General features: G+C 42.7%; 1 protein-coding gene across 1 annotated transcript in view; it reads right to left on the bottom strand.

Moving 5' to 3' along the window:
• Window positions 1-2,228: 2,228 nt before the first annotated feature.
• The window catches only part of adcy5 (adenylate cyclase 5), a 105,276-nt gene continuing 88,110 nt past the window's right edge, over window positions 2,229-19,394 (bottom strand). Inside the window, exons 9-20 of the mRNA XM_080412223.1 lie at window positions 18,022-18,044; window positions 16,097-16,241; window positions 15,004-15,101; window positions 13,115-13,205; window positions 10,452-10,568; window positions 9,870-10,028; window positions 8,498-8,673; window positions 7,566-7,698; window positions 6,313-6,576; window positions 4,551-4,755; window positions 3,428-3,552; window positions 2,229-2,878 (exon numbers count right to left, since the gene is read on the bottom strand). Of these exons, the coding sequence (XP_080268349.1) occupies window positions 2,750-2,878; window positions 3,428-3,552; window positions 4,551-4,755; window positions 6,313-6,576; window positions 7,566-7,698; window positions 8,498-8,673; window positions 9,870-10,028; window positions 10,452-10,568; window positions 13,115-13,205; window positions 15,004-15,101; window positions 16,097-16,241; window positions 18,022-18,044 (1,665 nt within the window). The 3' untranslated portion in view covers window positions 2,229-2,749. The remainder of the gene's footprint in view (window positions 2,879-3,427; window positions 3,553-4,550; window positions 4,756-6,312; window positions 6,577-7,565; window positions 7,699-8,497; window positions 8,674-9,869; window positions 10,029-10,451; window positions 10,569-13,114; window positions 13,206-15,003; window positions 15,102-16,096; window positions 16,242-18,021; window positions 18,045-19,394) is intronic.

Genomic DNA, 19,394 nt, shown 5'->3' with positions numbered 1-19,394 from the left:
ATATATATCACTTTGGGGGTCCTTGACATGAAAAAGTTTGAGAACCACTGCACTACGTAAGCCCAACCTCTACCACAGTGCCGTTGTGCTTCAACCACTTAGTCCCCATATGGTTGAGCGCGGAGTCCCTCAGGGCTCTATCTATGTGCTAGTGTATTTTCTGTTGCCGGGGTTTTTTGTGGTTAAGCCTGAGTTTCACTTAGTTGCGTGCGGGTGTTGCACACAAACAAATTGCTCATCTACAAGCTGACAACACGTCGCAGCTTGTAGATCGGCCATTTCCTGGTCTGCGAAGCAACGTGTGAACCAGGGTTTACCGACACCTTCATCTATCAAAACCCCAAATGTACACTTGTGACTTCCCTCCAGTGGTGGATAGTAAAAAAGATCATTTACTCAAGTATTGCACTCAAGTACAATGTGGAGGTACTTTTACTTTACTGGAGTATTTCCAATTTTCTGTACTTTTACTTTTACTCCACTACAATTATTTGAAAACGCAAGTTTACTTTGTAGATCTACAAGCTCACAATGCGTCTCATTGTAAGCTTGTAGATCTGCTATTTTCGAAATACTTTTTTCTATACATTTTGAACTTGTGAAATGGGACATTCTGCACAATGAGTACTTTCTACTTTTGGTACTTTAAGTACATTTTGATACCAACACTTTAGTACTTTTACTCAAGAACATTTAGAATTTCGAACTTTCACTTGTAACAGAGTACTTTTACTTAAGTAAAACATTTGAGTACTTTTTCCACCACTGCTTCCCTCTCATGAGCTATTATATAAAAGTAGACGAGCAGCTTCGAACAGCATCCATCATCAAACTAGTAGTTCACTTCACTGACAAGGTGGAGAAGAGGGGAGTCGGTTTGATGAGGTTAAACAATAATAATACGCTGCTGACCGTTGTGGCGGTGCTGTCTTTACATCACTTAAACCCCCACACCGAGTGCCGCGCTACGAGCTTGTAGATCTGCTATTTTTGAGAAATGAATGAATAAACGTGTGCAAATCTTTGAATATATATATATTTAAAGCGAACATTTTTAACTCAAGTCTTTTCTTCTGGGGGTCCCTGGAACAAAATATTTTGAGATGGGGGATCGCGGCCAAATACATATTATTTTGGGGGTCCAAAAAGTTGGAGCACCACTGATATAGAAACATTACGGTTTTCAGAAAACTGTTGGTTGTCGGCCTCAGGTCTTAATGGGTTAAATATTGCTGAAAATAGCCGATCTACAGGCTTACAACGCGTCACTTTTAAATCAGCAATCTTCGGCAATGGTTTTCCACCAGAATACGGATGCTGGGGTTTAAGTGGTTAATCATATCTGAATACCAAATGTGAAAAAAGCCGGTGAACCATAAATAAACTGGGCAATACAATAAACGCTCACCCCCCTTCGTTAACATCTGTGCATAAACATGATAGGTCATTTTGCGTACATCCGAATACACAATGGCATTGTTTTTTATAGATAGCTCTCTGTAATATATTAATGTACAAAATATATAATCTAAAATATCTGATAGGGTTTGGTGTTTTTTGGACTCAAAATACAAAATGTCAGAAATACAAAACAAAACGGGAAAAGCTTTTCGTTGACATCCTAGGTTGAAAAGTGTCTTCAGTCAAAGCGCGCGTGAAGCGTGTGGGTGTGTGTGTGGCCTTTTTGTACACCAGTACACGTGTGTATGCTGCATATACGTATGTTTATAGCTCTGTGTGTGTGTGTGTGTGTGTGTGTGTGTGTGTGTGTGTGTGTGTGTGTGTGTGTGTGTGTGTGTGTGTGTGTGTGTGTGTGTGTGTGTGTGTGTGTGTGTGTGTGTGTGTGTGTGTGTGTGTGTTCCTGACAGGAAGCGTTCTGTAAACACAAAACATTCTGCTCAGCGTTTTTCTCTCTCATCGATTGCCTCCCTAGATGGGTAAGTGTCCACGCTGTCTACCTGGCGCCACCTGCCTGCAGCGGACACACATTACAGTAACATCTCCATGTCCATACCATCGGCTGCGCACTGTAAAGGGATTGGTATTGCTGCGGTGCTGGCTGGTACCATGCCATGGTACCATCGTCCACGCTTCGGACATTGCAATTTATCTGTATCACTCAAACAGCGTGTACAGGTTTTACATATATTATGCTATATATATACACAGATAAAACAGCGTGTGTGCTTTATGTGAGTATATATATACTGCATATATATATAGGCAGAGAAACAGAGAGAGATGGAGAAAGGAAGAGAAAGCAATCATTGTCCTCATGCAAGTTTGTTCCACACGTGGATCCCTCAGTTTAATGTCGGTGGCAATCTGGCAGAGTGAAACGATCAGACTAGGTTTGTCAGAGAACTTCGCGAGAAGACCAACTCCCACGCCGATGAGCTCGGCCTCGCTTCACTTCCTTAAGGACCTTGACTGACACAGCTGGCAAATCTGTCCCTGCAGTCTGATTGGACGTCTTTGGTCACCTTAAATCTCTGGCCTACCTAGGCCCCGCCCCCGAGTAGTTCTCTATTCAGAGTGGAGCGGCGGGGGGGTCGGTCGGCGTCCATTCCTGTCTTGTCCATTCTGGACATTTGGGTTGGCTGAGCCACATGTGTAGGGGCCAGGGACTGTGTGAGGTTCGGTCTCGGCCAGCACAAGTCTCGATTACAGTTCCCTGAGCCTGCTTGTCGCGACAACGTTGTGTTTCAAGTTGCCTCGCCCCCAGGGTTTGTGCGTCTCTTAGCGGCTGTTAACTGCTGGAAGGTCCCCCGGTGAGGAAATATGTCATCATCTCTCCTTTGCCCTTGACCGTGACCATACCTCTGTACTCCAGTGCGTAGTTGTAGGAATTTAGTACCTGGTACATGTCCGTGGTGACCTAGAGCAGAGTGGAAGGAAATGGTTAATGAGAGTACAGCGTGCTAGATAAACCACATCCAGAGATATTACACACTTTAAACCTGACTTTGGGTGCTTAGAATTGTGAGATTTTGTAGACAGACTAATGACTAATCCTCAGCCAAAATGATGTAATGTATTGGGGATGACACAATTTGGGGTCAACTCCCCAGACAGCGTCACAGTTCATGTCAAGCTGGTCACACACTAGGCCTCCGGAACAGTGGTTCTCAAACTTTTTCACGTCAAGGTCCCCCAAATATTTGGCCGCGGACCCCCATCTGAAAATATGTTGTGCCAGGGACCCCCAGAAGCAAAGATTTGTGTCAAAACAGTTCAAGATCTTTGAAAAATAGCAGATCTACAAGCTCATAGCGCGGCACTCGGTGCCGCGCTATGAGCTTGTAGATCTGCTATTTTTGAATAGCCAACGTATAAAAGGTTAAAATGATTGTGATGCTATATCAACTACTTTTGCTGGACCCCACTTTGAGAACCACTGCATCCAGAACACAGAGGGCGTTTTCACCTGGATCTTCTCCGGTACACCAGTGCTGTCCATGCGGCTGGCCACGTTGACCGTGTTGCCCCAGATGTCGTACTGAGGTTTCCGGGCTCCGATCACACCGGCCACCACCGGGCCGATGTTCAGACCTATAGAAAAGAGGTGGGGACACTTCAAGCAAAGTACTAGAGCGCTGTCTGAAAGAACAGGCATGTTCAAATCAATGGAGGAGTTTATAGTCCCCAAAGTAAGCTATCCACCATTTGAAAAGAACAGAAACAAAATTAGAATCTATAATTAAACGAAACTAAAAGTAACGATTAAAAGTCAGTGCTCAGCTCCTGGTGTAGTCATGGACTGAATTTCAGCAGCCTCATTAAGAAAATTACAAAGTCAGCCTAGTATCAGACTAAGGATATATCACGAATTAAAGGACTTAATGTCTCAGAAGGACCCGGAAAAACGTGTCCATGCATTAATCTTCAGTAGACTTGACTACAGAAGTTGTGTCTAGGGGTTACATATCGTCGCTGTCTGGCAGGAACCAGCAATCTCCATTTTTCAACTTTTTTTTTTTTTTTTTATAAATCAGTGCTATTGAACACCCTTTACGTCTGTGTGTGGGTTTTTACAAATATTGAACCAATGAAAAGTATTAAAAAGCGCTTCTGACTAAACCTCCGAACTCCATTGGAGCCTCAAAACTGTCGGTCAAGCCAGCTAACTCCCAACTTTGGAGATAGTTATTTTTTTCCATCATTGATTAGAATGACGAAGTCAGACAGAATCCCCCCCCCCCCCCCCTCCAACTCCACTTGAGCTGTATTTGGGTAAAGTGACCAATAAGGACACATCCAAGTATCTGACAATGTATCAATACGTTGCTTATAAATGCAACTTTTTATTTTGTATGGGACATAATGTGCCATAGGCCTATTGTTCTTAAAATGTTACATGGTGGAGCTTTATGTATTTTGTGGACAGAAGGCTTTTGTACCCTGGATCCGCTGTAATTTAGAGATATTTCTTTAATAAAGATCCACCTCCACTCTCGAATCTCTAACGATAATGTGACTTGTAGATTCCAATGCGCCAGCGTCCATGTGTGCATTCCATCGTCCACTACATCTGTGAGTTCGCTGCTCACCTATCTTCATCTTGAAGTTGTTGAAGGAGTGCTCGTTGATGTACTTCATCTGGTCCATGAGCCTCATGGCGTAGTCGGCCAGGGCGCGGATGTGCGTGCGGCCCGCCTTGTCGTAGGTGGAGTCGTTGAGGCCCGAGGCGGCCATGTAGGTGGAGCCGATGGTCTTGATCTTCTCCAGCTGTCGGAACTGGTCCTCGCTGATAATCTAATGGGGGATGGGGGGGGGACATACATATTGTGAGGACATACTCATGGTGCGGGCCTACAGAATAAGCTGAATATGACCAGGTGTCTCTGGCAGAAACCGTGCATACATAACATTTTTGTTTTTCTTTTGTAAATGAATCCCCTACTTAACCCATTGAGACCTGAAGCCGCTTCTAAACATTTTCTAAATCCTAACAGTTTTTCGGAATTTTTTAAAAATATATAATTTTCACGATTTTTCAAAAATAGCAGATATACAAGCTCGTAGCGCGGCACTCGGTGCCGCGCTATGAGCTTGTATATCTGCTATTTTTGAATAGCCTAAATAAATCTAAAAGTGACACAGATGCGTTCCAGGTATTAATGGGTTAAGCTAAAATAGCCTAACTACAAGCTTGACGATCGGCTATTTTTCGCCACTTTTGCACGACACTGTTTAACAACAAAGTTAGGCCTGTTACAATTATTACATAATCGCCTAATCGCAATTATTTGAGATAACCAATTATTTTGCATGATCGTTTCCATGTTGAAAAATGTTCACACAGTTGATCTACAAACAAGCTTGTAGATCAGCTATTCCTGCTATTTTATTAATTTTTTTAAATAAGTCAGTAATTTCTTTGTATATCTAAAGTTATTTGTCATATCTGCCCAGAGCAATTTTTGACACAAAGCCTAAAAGGCAAACAAAAATGATGTTTTTATTCCTATGTTCCAATGTTCAATGCCAGAAAACACAATTGAATCGTTTATCGCAATTATTTGAGTGACGATTAATCATCATCTTAAGATTGTAATCGTGACAGCCCTAGACAAAGTAGGGCATTAACTCTTTCACTGCCAAGAGTATTTTCATAAAGTACTCCCCCAGTGCCAGCGATTTGCGTGTTTTTTAATTTTTTAATTTTTAAATTTTTCATTCAAATAAATTCTCTGATTGCGGTTTTAAACACTTACGACAGTTCTACCAGTAGAGAGCAACAAATCGACACATTGATCGCCTCGTTGACTCGCTCGCCCCCTCCCAAACAGGCTTATGTCACATCCGGTCATTAACCGGATGTGACTTTTTCGACAATCGCTGATTGGGCTAAATTACGATGTGATACACGACTACGATGACTGTTAGTCACCCAGACCAAAGAGAATAGAAGTAGACCTCTCCGTTCGTTTTTTATACCGTGTGAAAAATCGTGACTTTCCCTATTCTGGCCAAAAATGACCGCGGGAAAAAAATTAGAACCGGAAACGGAATCTGCGTCATGAAACTGGAACCCAATGAGTCTGAAGGAATCAGAAAGCGAAAGTGATCATGAAAAATAAACAGAATAGGGCGACCACAGTAAAAAGTAAAAACTCGGGATTTCTCGTTCTGGCAGGGAGGGTATTCAGAGAAAACTCGGGATAACTCGGGGCTTGGCACTGAGAGAGTTAACATAAAAATTTTTTGTTGTTGAAATATTTGTAAGTTGAAATATGAAGATACGTGGTTTCTGTCTGACAGCAACAATGTGTATCAGGCTTCGGGGGTTTCTCCTTCCCGTTCCCTCACCTCGTCGAAGTCGGCGATGATCTCGTTGAGGAGCCGCAGACACTCCACGCCTTCGTTGTTGGCCTCCAGCTCCACGTAGAACTCGGAGAAGTTGCTGATGGAGGCGAACATGACGGCCACGCACTCGCACGACTGGTAGTACAGCTCGTCGTTCCGCCGCTCGCGCTGCAGGAAGTGCGCCGCCACGTCCTTGGGCAGGATGTTGTGGAGCAGGCGGCGGTTGTACGCCTGGAGCTCCTCCATCTCCTCTTTCTCCTCCGTGGCCTGGTGGTGGGGTGGCAGTGGTGGAAAAAGTACTCAATTATGTGTTTTACTTAAGTAAAAGTATCAATACTACAATGTAGAAAAACTACAGTGAAGTATTCAAAATGTACTTGAGTAAAAGTACAAAAGCATTGGCATCAAAATATACTTAAAGTACTACAAGTAAAAGTACTCAATGTGCAGAATATCCCATTTCACAAGTTTTTAAATGTCTAAAATATATAAAAAATCGTTTGAAAATAGCAGATCTACAAGCTCACTACGCATTGCGCTTTGAGCTTGTGGATCGGCTATTTTCAAATAGCCAAAGTATACACAGGGCTGAAGTGGTTAATGTATGTTTTGTAATATTAATCAAAATCAACAAAGTAACTAAAGTTTTCAAATAATTGTAGTGGAGTAAAAAGTATAATATTTGCCTCAGATGTACTGAAAATTGGAAATACTCCAGTAAAGTAAAAGTACCTCAAAATTGTACTCAGTTACTTTCCACCACTGGTGGTAGGGTGGTGGGTGGTAAGGTGGCAGTGGTGCAATATTATGGTATTGCTACTTTTATTTAAGTAAAAACATCTGAGTACTTCTTCCACAACTGCTGGGTGGCAGGTGGCAATTTGTGGAGGAGAAGATTGATGGTAATTTAAAGAAATGGTTGAGAGGCAATCTGCCTGCCTTTTGTAGTCAGGAATCAATTGAGATGTACTTAAAAGTGAAGCCCAGAGAATAGAAAGGCTGTCACCTTTAATGAAAGGTTCTCAGATCTTGTAACAAAAAGGGTTTGCATGAAAACGTGTGTACATGTGCACGCACACGCACACACACACACACACACACACACACACACACACACACACACACACACACACACACACACACACACAAAGGAGAACTGCTGAAACTTAGAAGTAGAGGCAGTGATGAAAACATAAATACGTGTGCATGTGCGTGCATGCACATACACACGCACACGTCGTCGCACGCACACATACCTGCAACTTCCAGAGAAAGTCCAGCCTGGCTGTGGACTCCACCTGCTGGGCGTGAAGATAGAGGGCCAGGACAAACACGGTGATGACCACTGGAGTCATGATCTTTAGGGAAACCTTGGAATCCACCTCACAGCTGAGTTGACATCGCCCACACACACACACGCACACGCACACACACACACACACACACACACACAGCATTTTTATTGTTTTGTTAGATAGGAGCGTACAGTATACAGAGATAAGAACCTGAAGGGCAGAGAGAGACGGACGAGACCATAATGCCGGTTGAGACACCAGTTACCGTCAAGACACCCACTAAATGCTGACTCATCAAGCTAAGTGCATGTTGTTAGCGGGACATTAGCTCCAATTGTGTAATGAGGAAGTTAGCTCAACCAGATGACACTAACGTCTAATCATTTACACTTAGTCGTACCACAGTGTCCCGCGGCCAAACATTTACGATCTACAACCTCACAACACGTTGCACCGCAGTGCGTCGTGAGGATGTAGATCGGCTAGTAGCTTTCTACAGACACATGCAGTTCCTCATCAGTCTCACCTTGTTCCATTGAATGAGTCACTGTGGGGAGAAGAACAGAGAGGGTTTTAAACAGGATTAAAGCAACCGTATGGAGTTACTTCAAATATAATGCACATGCTCACGTGCTGTACCTAATATTCATTAGCCTTATTTCTGGAAGAACTGGACATTTATGAATGTATTATGTATTATGTATTATCAATATCCTCAGGTTGACAAACTAGACATAGCTAACGTTCTGGACACTTTAATTTATACTGTGAAGACGTCCATAGACATTCTACCCAGAAATACTTGTTTGTTTACACACATTCAAACCCGACCTGGTGTATTCTTGTGTGGCCATTAGGCCCTCACAAGTAAAGACAGTAATGAAGCAACTTACATGGCGTTGGCCATGAGCAACAAGTCCTGGTTGTCGAAGAGGTTGACCTCAGGCACCTCCAGGATGAGGAGGTAGAGGAGCTCGATGAAGAGCATGAGGAAGAGCTTGCCTATGCTGCTGACCTGCAGGAACACTGAGCATGCCAGCAGACTCAGCACCACACAGGACGAGAAGTACTGACAGACAGACAGACAGACAGACAGACAGACAGAGACAGGGGAGAAAAGGCCTTTAGTCATGTCAAACTACTAAATGCATTGAATGAAAACGTTATGTTATATTACTGTAGAATGAAGCATCTACACGCAAATATATTACAAAATAGAATCTACATTCACACAAGCTGTTTGACATTCTAACCCAATAGGAAAAGTCTGCAAAGCGCACAGCTGACAAAAGTTCAACTTTATGAACCATTTAAGCATTGTATAATTTGTATGACGAATAGCTAAAAGAGCTAATCTACAAAGATCTGTAGATCATCTGCTTTGTTAATTCTGAATTACTTTGTAAAGTTACAAAGAAAATTTGCCTAAAATAGAGACACCAGTGTTGTTTAAGTGGTTCAATAAAAAGCACCCATGATGGGGACAATTTCTTCCAGGACATACAGTAGTGGCGGGGCATTGTCGTGGGAACAGAATGCATGCCACGCAAATTAACTTTTTAAGTCTGAACTGTATTATCCACTCTTTCAACATAACAAAGAAAAACTACACTAACATGCACTAAGAGCCAGGGAGGCAATTTTAGGTCTGGGCTGTTCTCTTGGACCTTGCAGACCTAGTGAACTCAGACCCATACGCCAGTGTTGATTTCGTCGACTAAAACTATGACGAAAAATGTTTGTCGACTACCTTTTTTCACTGACGAAAACTAAATAAAAACAAAATAAAAACTAAGCTACGATGACTAAAACTAAGACTAAATATATTGACAATTTCGTCAACAAATAAAAACTAGACTCAAATGTTAGTGAGGGACGAGTGGAGAAGAGATCCAGTAGAACTGAAAGACAAGTCATTTTATGCTTGGTTGTGCTCTGAAAATAGCAGATCTACATGAGCTTGTAGATCGGCTATTTTCAGCAGGCAACCAGGTGTAAAATCAGCCATTAAGCCATCAAGGCACCGCCAACATACATTTTAGTCGACTAAATCTGCTGTAGATTTATTCGACTATAATCTTATGATATTTAGTCGACTAAAACTAGACAAAAACCAAAATATTTCAGATGACTAAAATGTGACTAAAACTAAATGAAATTTTATTCAAAAGACTATGACTAAAAAATTTGCTGTCAAAATCAACACTAATTATGCACACACATATCCAGGCTCCATTATGTGCTGGATTATGTCCAGCCTTATACCTCAGGGAAGCTGCAGGCGGGCCAGGCGTCTCCACAGACACTGTACTGGGACCCCAGGCTGTAGTTGAGGAGGTGGGCGTGGCAGGCGTTCACGCTGTAGCGGCTGATGTTGAGGCGCGAGGCGATGCAGCTCCGCAGGTCACGGTTGCTACAGGTGAACTATACAGGAGAGAGGAACACTGTGAGGATTGTACTGTGTGTAGAGAGCAGCGGGTCTCAACCTACGGGCCGGGGAGCACTGGCGGGACGTGAGGATATTGCAAGAGGGCCCCCAAATAATTGATTTTAATGATAACATGAATATAAAAAGTATGTACAAAAATGGCATGGTATTTTTTTCTTTAAAACGTTGAAAATGTTGTTTTCATAGGGATATCAATAAATAAGAACTTAAAGTATAACGCTTTCAAGATTTTCAAGTGGGCAGTGATCCAGAAAAAGGTTACAGCTGTAAACCTGCGATGTTATATCGCATAATAAAGTTGCCTATCAACATTTTCAAAATATTCTCATGCGATGCGACTCTATAACATCTGCCGTGGGCTTTATTCGACTGGGGGGGGGGGGGGGGGGGTAATTTACCATGTTGACGAAAGCTGAGAGAAAGACGATGAGGATGGTGAAGACGCCCACCAGGGTGCTGTGGAGCCTGGACTGGACTATCCTCTTTGACAGCATCTGCAGAGGCACTGGGAACAACTATAGCAGTGCAAAGGTATAGAGGAGGAGAGGGAGAAACAGAGGGGAGATACATTAATTGAATGGGTGGGTGTGCCCCACGCCTAATTCAGTATGACTCAGGCTTAACGGAGGTGGAGGGGAGGAATGAAGACCTTATAGCGTTGCTGTCAAGAAAACTCTTATCTCCATATTTGAACTTTTTGTGTGTTTTTCTTGTAAATTAATGCCCTATTTGATCATACTACAGTGTCACACAAAGGTAGCAAAAGTAGCAGATCTGCAAGCTCGGAACGCATCAAAAGTAGCAGATCTACAAGCTCGGAACGTTGGACATTTGAGGTTGTTATTATATGTTTTATAAATATTTACCCAACAAGTATCCACATCAACTTTAACCTACCAAGATATCGTTGCTGTCGGGTAGAAACCTTGTATCTCCATATTTCAACTTTTCCCAACCAAACGTTTTTTTGTTGTAAATTAACGCCCTACATCAGGGTACAAGAGTGTCAAACAAAAGTAGTGAAAATAGCACAAAAAAATATGAGCTTGTAGCTCGGCTATTTTCCCTATAATTTTTTTTATTTTTTATAATTATAAAAAATAAAAAAAGGTTTTGGACATACAAGGTTTCCACCCGACAGCAACGATATGGAAATGCCCTAATTTTAGAGCTCCCAAGAATGGCATGATCTCCAAGACATAAAAATGTACAATAATACAGCCTGAATGTGTTTCCATACATAATGTATAGCAGTGACTCAACAGATAAAACTCTCCAATAACACAACGCTAAAGTGGGAGAGGCTGCCTGGTTCTTTTCTATCATCTCTTATTTCCCCCACGACCTATCGTCAGAGCCAGCAGAGTGAGAGAACCGGAAATTAATCTAAAAGGTTATCCCAAGGGCTGCCACAGGTTTTATGGTCTCTGACGTCACCAGCCAACAGTGCTTTCTTCAAAGACCAATACCAGAGATAAACACACCCCGAGTGAGGCAATTACTACTGTCTGTCAATGTGCCAGCTGTACCGGCAGCCCCGAGTCATACCTGACCATGTACATTGATGCGAAAGACACACGCGCACACGCACACACACACACACACACACACACACACAGAAGAAGAAAATCACGAAAATCAATGGCAACCTCCCAGGTGTACAGCGGTAGTGCTGCTCATACAACATGCTGTCATGTTGTCAGCACAAAGCCGTGATAAACGAGGCCTTCTCAGACAAATAAACAGCACTGCATCACAGGCTGACTCCAGGTTAGAAGCTAAAGGGTTCTCTAATACACCAGTGGTTCTCAAACATTTTCATGTCAAGGACCCACAAATTGAAATGCATTTGGCTGCGGACCCCCCCCCCCCCCCCCCGTTCACAATGTTTTACAATGTGTCGTATTGTGACGCTTTGTCGCATAGCACTACATTTCAAATACAAGTGTTGTACTTCTGACTCCACTATATCTCTAGGAAAGGACCCCCGCGACCCAAATGCACAAAAGAATACGCTATGAAGTAACCAATTAAGCCCTATTTAAAAAATAATGAATATAGCTGATCTGTTGCGATGCGACACATTATGAGCTTGGCCATTTTCAGTATTTTTTAATGTTTTGGGGGGAAATTTCTACACTTCAAAACAGCAATAAAATGAAATTTCTACATTTCAAAACAGCAATGCATCAATTAACACATCCACCGCCAGAGGTTAATCTCATAATGTACTCACCAGTGCCAAGGTGTTTTTGTTGTTTTTTTGTTTTTTTCATGTCGCCATAGATCTTGTTAAAATCCTTAAGATTGAGCCGTGAACGGTCTGTTTACATCCGCGAGATCTCCCTGTATCTCCCAGTGAAGATCGCGTGTCAAACGGGGCATCCATGTTGTAGTTAGAGCGGATTACGTTAAACAGTGAAATGCGAGGAGAAAAAACTACAGGAAGAGAATTGAGTTTCAGTTTCGTCTGTAGAATGGGAGCGGGCGTGATCGTCGAAACCGGATCCCAAATAATTCTATTTCCTGTCATCAAACCGGAAACGGAAGTGGATCAAAAAAATTCCGAAAGTGCACCCGGACCGCGCATGCGCGAAAAGACCGCAGCCCGTAGGACTACGGGCTCGGCGCTTAACCGTTGGATTTAACGGCCCGTAGAACTACGGGCCCGGCGGTAAAGGTGTTAAAAACATGACATTTCTACATTTGAAATAAGCTTTTACTTTTAAATACTGAAGTTTTAAAAGAAAGTACTCCAGTACTTTAACTCAAATACAAATTTGACTTAACAACTTTCACCTGTAGCTGAGAAATACTTGACCAGGAGTATTTATATTCTCAGAGTTACAGACCTGTAAGGGTCCATTTGGAACCTTCTCAAGAAACCCTGAGGGTCCCTGTACCCCACTTTGAGAACCACTGTCCTAGATTTTTTTACACTACTGTTATCGGATCAGTACTCGGTATCGACCGATACGCACGTTATGGGTATCGGAATCGGTTTCGGGAAGGAAAAAAGTGGTATCCGTACATACATCGGTTTTGACCAGACAATACTCACCCCAAAACAGGAGTAGACGGTGGAGATGAACATGACGACCATCAGGAGGACCAGACAGGTGATGAAGAAGCCTAGCATCATCAGACTAGAGCTGGGAACAGACGAGCAGAAAGACAGACCGGGATGTGAGTGCATGTCTGACATTGTGTGTGTGTATATTGTGCACCGTTCTGACTTGCACGTTTTGCTATTTATAACCCCTTCCCCACTTCCCACCTTAATCCCTGAATTACACATTAAACGCTATTTTATGGTCCCCCAGGGCTCTATACTCGGCCCCCTCCTATTATCCCTAAACACCAAATCTCTTCATCAAATGTTCGCCTATTAAGGCATGCCCAGAATCAGTGGTAGAAAAAAATACTCAAATGTTTTACTTAACTCTCTCAGTGCCACGCCCCGAGTTTTTCCCGAGTACCCTCAGTGCCAGCACGAGAAATCCCGAGTTTTTACTTTTGACTGTGGTCGCGCTATTCTGTTTATTTTTCATGATCACTTTCGCTTCCTGACTCCTTCAGACTCATTGGGTTCCGGTTTCATGACGCAGATTCCGTTTCCGGTTCTCATTTTTTTCCCGCGGTCATTTTCGGCCAGAATAGGGAAAGTCACGGTTTTTCACACGGTATAAAAAACAAACGGAGAGGTCCACGTCTACTCTCTTTGGTCTGGGTGACGATCAGTCATCGTAGTCGTGTATCACATCGTAATTTAGCCCGATCAACGATTGTCAAAAATGTCAACATCCGGTTATGACCGGATGTGACGTGAGCCTGTTTGGGAGGGGGCGAGTGAGCCAGCGAGATCATCAATGTGTCGATTTGTTGCTCTCTACTGGTAGAACTGTATTATGGGTTTAAAAACCCAATCAGATCATTTATTTGAATGAAAAATTACAAAATTACAAAATATAAAAAAACGCAAATTGCTGGCACTGGGGGAGTACTTTATGAAAATACTCTTGGCACTGAGAGAGTTAAGTAAAAGTATCAATACTGCAATGTTTCAAATTCAATATGTACTTGAGTAAAAGTGCAAAAGTATTGGTATCACAATGTACTTAGAGTACCAAAAGTAGAAAGTACTGATTACGCAGAATGTCCCATTTCACAAGTTTTCAAATGTATAAAAATCTTTTGAAAATTGCAGATCTACAAGCTCATGCGACGCATTGTGAGCTTGTAGATCTGCTATTTCCAAATGGCCGAAATGTATATATAAGGCTGAAGTGTTATACTCTATGTTTTGTAATAATAATCAAAACCTACAAAGTAACAAGTAACTAAAGTTTTCAAATAATTGTAGTGGAAGTAAATTACAATATTTGCCTCTGAGATGTAGTGGAGTAGAAGTAAAAGTACTGAACATTTGAAATACTCCAGTAAAGTAAAAAAATACTATATAAATTGTACTTAAGTAAATGTACTTAGTTACTTTACACCACTGCCCAGAATAGGGATGCTAGGGTTCATGTGGTTTATAAAATAATAGGTCAAAAGAGAATGGAGGTCAGTGTACAGAAGGTAGAAATTATGTTTTTTGTGAATCTCTCTCGGAGTGAGCTCTAATCACACTGAATGATGATTCAACATGCTTTCCTAGCTGCAGCATCCAGCTCGGTGTGAGCAGCTTCATTAAAGCAGCAGTTTCATCTTTGTCCCCTTTAATGAGAACTGTCATCTACACATTGTTCTCTTTCTGCTCAGACTTACTGAGCCAGCCTTTTATGTCTTTCAAAAACGATCGAATTTGACATTTCCTCACAATGCAAAGCCCCTCTAGGGGAGAGAATGGCCTTTCACAAGACCATCTGTGAAAGTGAAAGTGGTCCAAGGGGGGTGGGGGGTGGGGGGTGGGGTGAAGGGCGTTTCAAGCGAGAGAGGAGGACTCACTCTGGCACGATGACGATCTGGATGAAGCAGACGAAGAGGAAGACGAGGGAGGCACAGGCCACGTAGGCGCCGAACTTGGAGTCCACCTGCCTGGAGTACTGAAGGAGGAGGAGACAAAGACAGAGCCAAGCATCATCAACAGACATTGCCAGGAGAGAAAAAAAAAAAGGCTAGAGAGACAAAATTTGTGTAACTACAAAACAATTCTAATAAAGAAAAAAAATCATCATCGGATTTGTTTTAGTTTAAAGGACTCTGCCGGTCCAAATACAGTATGTCTACTCACAGCTTTGGCCAAAATATATATCGGACATACTGTACATAGACCCATTTGACATTAATTGCTTCATTTTCTGGGATTGTTTTACATTTTGTCTAAAATCATTCAAATGCTACCAAACGTACCGGAATAATTGACTCAATGTTAGCTCAAAGACGCAGTGCCATGATTTTGACACGGTTTCTGTTCAATTTATCGAAGGACTCGCCACTACCTCTCTAGACCACCCGATGGTTCAAATGTTCGAGGATGTATTGCCTCTGTGTATTATCACTTTCCCAAAGTAAGCTGCAGGCTTCTCTAGCAAACGGGCAAATAGGAACACAAGAAGGTCAGACTTTCCAGTCTGACCTTCCTCCTCACTTGCAGGTGGAGTTTTGGCACCTACCGGGGCTGTATCTGCCCACCATTCACACCTCTCTCTCTATTCTCACTTTCTTCCGTCTTCCTGTGCTTTTAATTGAAACACCACCCCCTCACACACACACTTCAAAGGACAGTAATTGGACTCAGCTGGATTTTGAAGAGTGGAGTGCTGTGAGAAAGATTGCTTGTTGCGGCCAACTACACGGTGTGATATTGGCAATGTGTGTATTTGTTTGCCCGCGTATATGTGTGTATATTACAAGGGCGTATTCCATCTGTGTGTGTGTGTGTGTGTGTGTGTGTGTGTGTGTGTGTGTGTGTGTGTGTGTGTGTGTGTGTGTGTGTGTGTGTGTGTGTGTGTGTGTGTGTGTGTGTGTGTGTGTGTGTGTGTGCGTGCGCGTGTGTGTGTGTGTGCGTGCCTATGTGCGCCTACGTACACATCCGTACCTTTTTCTCCAGGTCGGGTTCGCGAAAGGTGAGCAGAAACTTCTTGACGTGCTCCGAGCGCAGCCGGTCGATGCTGCGCGCGTCGATGGCTCTGCCGAGGAACTCGTCGACCTCGTCCTCTGGGTTGAGGTTCTCTTGCGTGTTTCTGAAAATGAAATGTCTAGATAACACAGGACGAGACCAGCTGTTGTTTGCCTCTCAGGGGACTCTGAGTGTATGCAACGGCTCTACTGTTTTCTCATTGTGTTTCTCGTTCTTTTGTTTTCTTTCTTTTTTACCCTTTTTCTCCCCAATTTAGTCGTTATGCAAAATTAATTCCTCCACACACACTAATATCACTGCGTAGATCTCTGGAGTCTGGAATCTCTGTGTGGAACCTGCATTTCCGAGGGGCAAATAAAAAAAATGCCTCTGATGATAAACCCGCCCCATATTTGCATACTGGGCCCTGATTGGTCCCTCACAACTTCGGAGGGAGAGAAATCCTATCTCTATTGAGAGGGGCCAGACCTAATCTGCAGAGGGCAATTTTTTTTTTTTGCAATGCCAGATTCGTCTGGAACCAGGCTAGTCTTGTCCAGTGTCCCAAGGACTAATCACTGAATGGGGGATGCATAGTGAAAATAGCAGATCTATAAACTCACAACGCGTCCCATCGTGACTGGTTGTGAGCTTGTAGATCTGATATTTTCACTATCTTACAATTCACTGATTGGAGCTGATCTTCCACTTGTTGAAATTGAAGTAGCATGGCATGTAAGGTCTTCGTTTAACGGTGGAGACATTGTTATTATTTATTTATTTTTACTTTGTTTTTTTATGCCAATTCTCCTTCCCCATTCCCCCAATAATGACGTGCCCAAATTAGGGATACCAGGGTGTAAGCTGGGCTGGGGAGGGTGTAGACAACCACATGTCTCCTCCGAGACTCGTTGAGTCGCCAGACGTTTTTTCACCCGACAGTGAGTGAGTTTGACAGGGAAGGCGAAACACGAGGAAAAGAACACCTCCCCACTGAACACGCACCCTCACCGTCACCGACCTGTAGGATTCTCTAGAACATTGGTTCTCAAAGTGGGGTCCGGGGACCACCAGGGTTCCTTGTGGGGGTTCCAGGGGGTCCCCAGCTAAATGTGTTAATATAGAATCACAATCATTTTAACCTTTTATACGTTGGCTATTCAAAAATAGCAGATCTACAAGCTCATAGCGGGCTATGAGCTTGTAGATCTGCTATTTTAAATAGTGAACATTTGTGCAAACCTTTGAATACATATATTTTTGGAAGCGAATATTTGTAACTCAAATATTTGCTTCTGGGGGTCCGCGGTCAAATACATATCATTTTGGGGGTCCTTGACATGAAAAAGTTTGAGAACCAATGCTCCAGAACACCAAGAACACAATCCTTTTCAGGTTCCCCACCCGCAAAGCAAGGCCAATCGTGTACCCTGTGCCACCCAGACGCCCCGGGGTAAACATTCTTGATGGGAAAGCCCAAGGAGGAGAAGAGCAAAGCAGACGAGTGGAAGAATTTTTGGGACATAACTGCTCCATGGGTCTTATGTTAATCAACTCTAAAACATGAATTAGGCTTCCACAACAATCACCACCATTATTAACCACTTAACCACCGCAAATAGTGAAAGTAGACGACCTACTGTACAAGTTCACAGTGCACCCCAATGCATCAATGCAATGAGTTGTAAGCTTGTACTGTAGATCTGATATTTGTGCTTTTTGACAATGTTTAAAATTTTGCATGTTTGATTTTTTTTTGTTTTTTCCCCCCGCCTAGATAATGACATGCCCAAAACACAAGGTTGAAAGTGGTTAATACAAGCAGCCCATCACCTTGGCACACAGGAACAAAGACATGAGACTGGGTGGGGTAGGAGGGAGGGGACGTAAGCGTCTGTACTCACTTGTCCTTGGGGTCTTCAAATCCCTAGAAGACAGGAAAGAAGATAAAATGAAAAAAGAGGGACTGTTAGTGGGAAAAGACATTATCTAGGACTTAAGTACCTCCCCGACAGGCTTTCACAAAAGCCCACTTTATCCGGTCATGTCCGAAATTCATTTGAAGAAATCCCCAATAAAAAGAGGAAATTAAATCTGTTCAGGTGATGACAGGTCGTTCGACATGGGCTTAGAGAATGCAGGCCAACATGTTGATTTCACTACAAACAATGTTGGACAAGGCCCGTCACATTCTGTGTGCTTTGTGGAATAATAATTAGTTTTTATGTATAATAATACTCAATCTAATATCAACATCTGATTGGTGTAACATGACACTGAGATCAGTCTTTACAAATGAATGCCAGGTTAAAGTTCAGTCATCACTACAGCACATATCTAGAGAAAACAGCATACACCTCATTCATAGAATTTCATTTAATGAACATAATAACACTTTTTACAGCTACGGTTTTCATTTCAGGTACAGTCAGCACCCGAGGCGAGATGAAAGAAATTGCTCGTTTGAGAAAAGGAATGAAATACAGCAGAAGGTGTCAGGGCGAGAGACTATTCTGAGGTGGACATCCGGCGAGAATAAGCTTTTATAAGCTCACAATGTGTTGCAACGTGGCTTGTTGTGAGCTTGTAGATTGGCAATTTTCACGGAAGATATTTGGTGTACAGGGAAAAAAAGGAAGGGGCTTAGTAGAACCATGGGGGACTCTGGTCAACTACGTGTATATAGGAGTTTTCGTGTTAAGAATCTTGATGTTTAACACGATCGCCATCTGTGTTAAACTGCAGCAGAGGATCCGCAATTCACTGTTATTCTCAAATTGTAAGCTCAGCATGGCTTGAAGCAAAGGAAAACAACAAACTAAAAATAATAACCCACTATCAAGTAGCCTAAGTACTGTAAGTCATTATTATTTGATTTATTTCCTTGGTAAGCCCTCTCACTTACCAGAGCGAGCAGGGAGAGAGCTGCACTTCAACACAAAGGGAAGTGTTGATATATGCTCAAGACAATGAGATGAAAGTTAGTTTGAGATGAAAGTTGGTAATTAGACTCACTCACCCACTCCCTCATTCCTTATCATGCTGCCTGATGACACTAATAGAAGCAGCCCTGTGCCAGTGATCATTATGGCAATGGTGACACGGGTTAATTATACCAGCCAGGCTGGCTCTAAATGTGTGCCACCACTGCCCTCTTGTGGATACACACAACAATACAGGCCAATAGTACGGTAGCCTACTATGGACTCTTTAAAACACTTGAACCCTCTATAGTTAGTAAACTAATACTTATTGTATTTGACAGAGATCGGCTCTG

Source organism: Gymnoscopelus braueri (assembly GCF_963280865.1).
Source record: "Gymnoscopelus braueri genome assembly, chromosome: 18".
In the NCBI taxonomy this organism is placed as follows: Eukaryota; Metazoa; Chordata; class Actinopteri; order Myctophiformes; family Myctophidae; genus Gymnoscopelus; species Gymnoscopelus braueri.
Note: the sequence above shows the minus strand (reverse complement) of the source record. Positions and strands in the feature narration are given on the sequence as shown.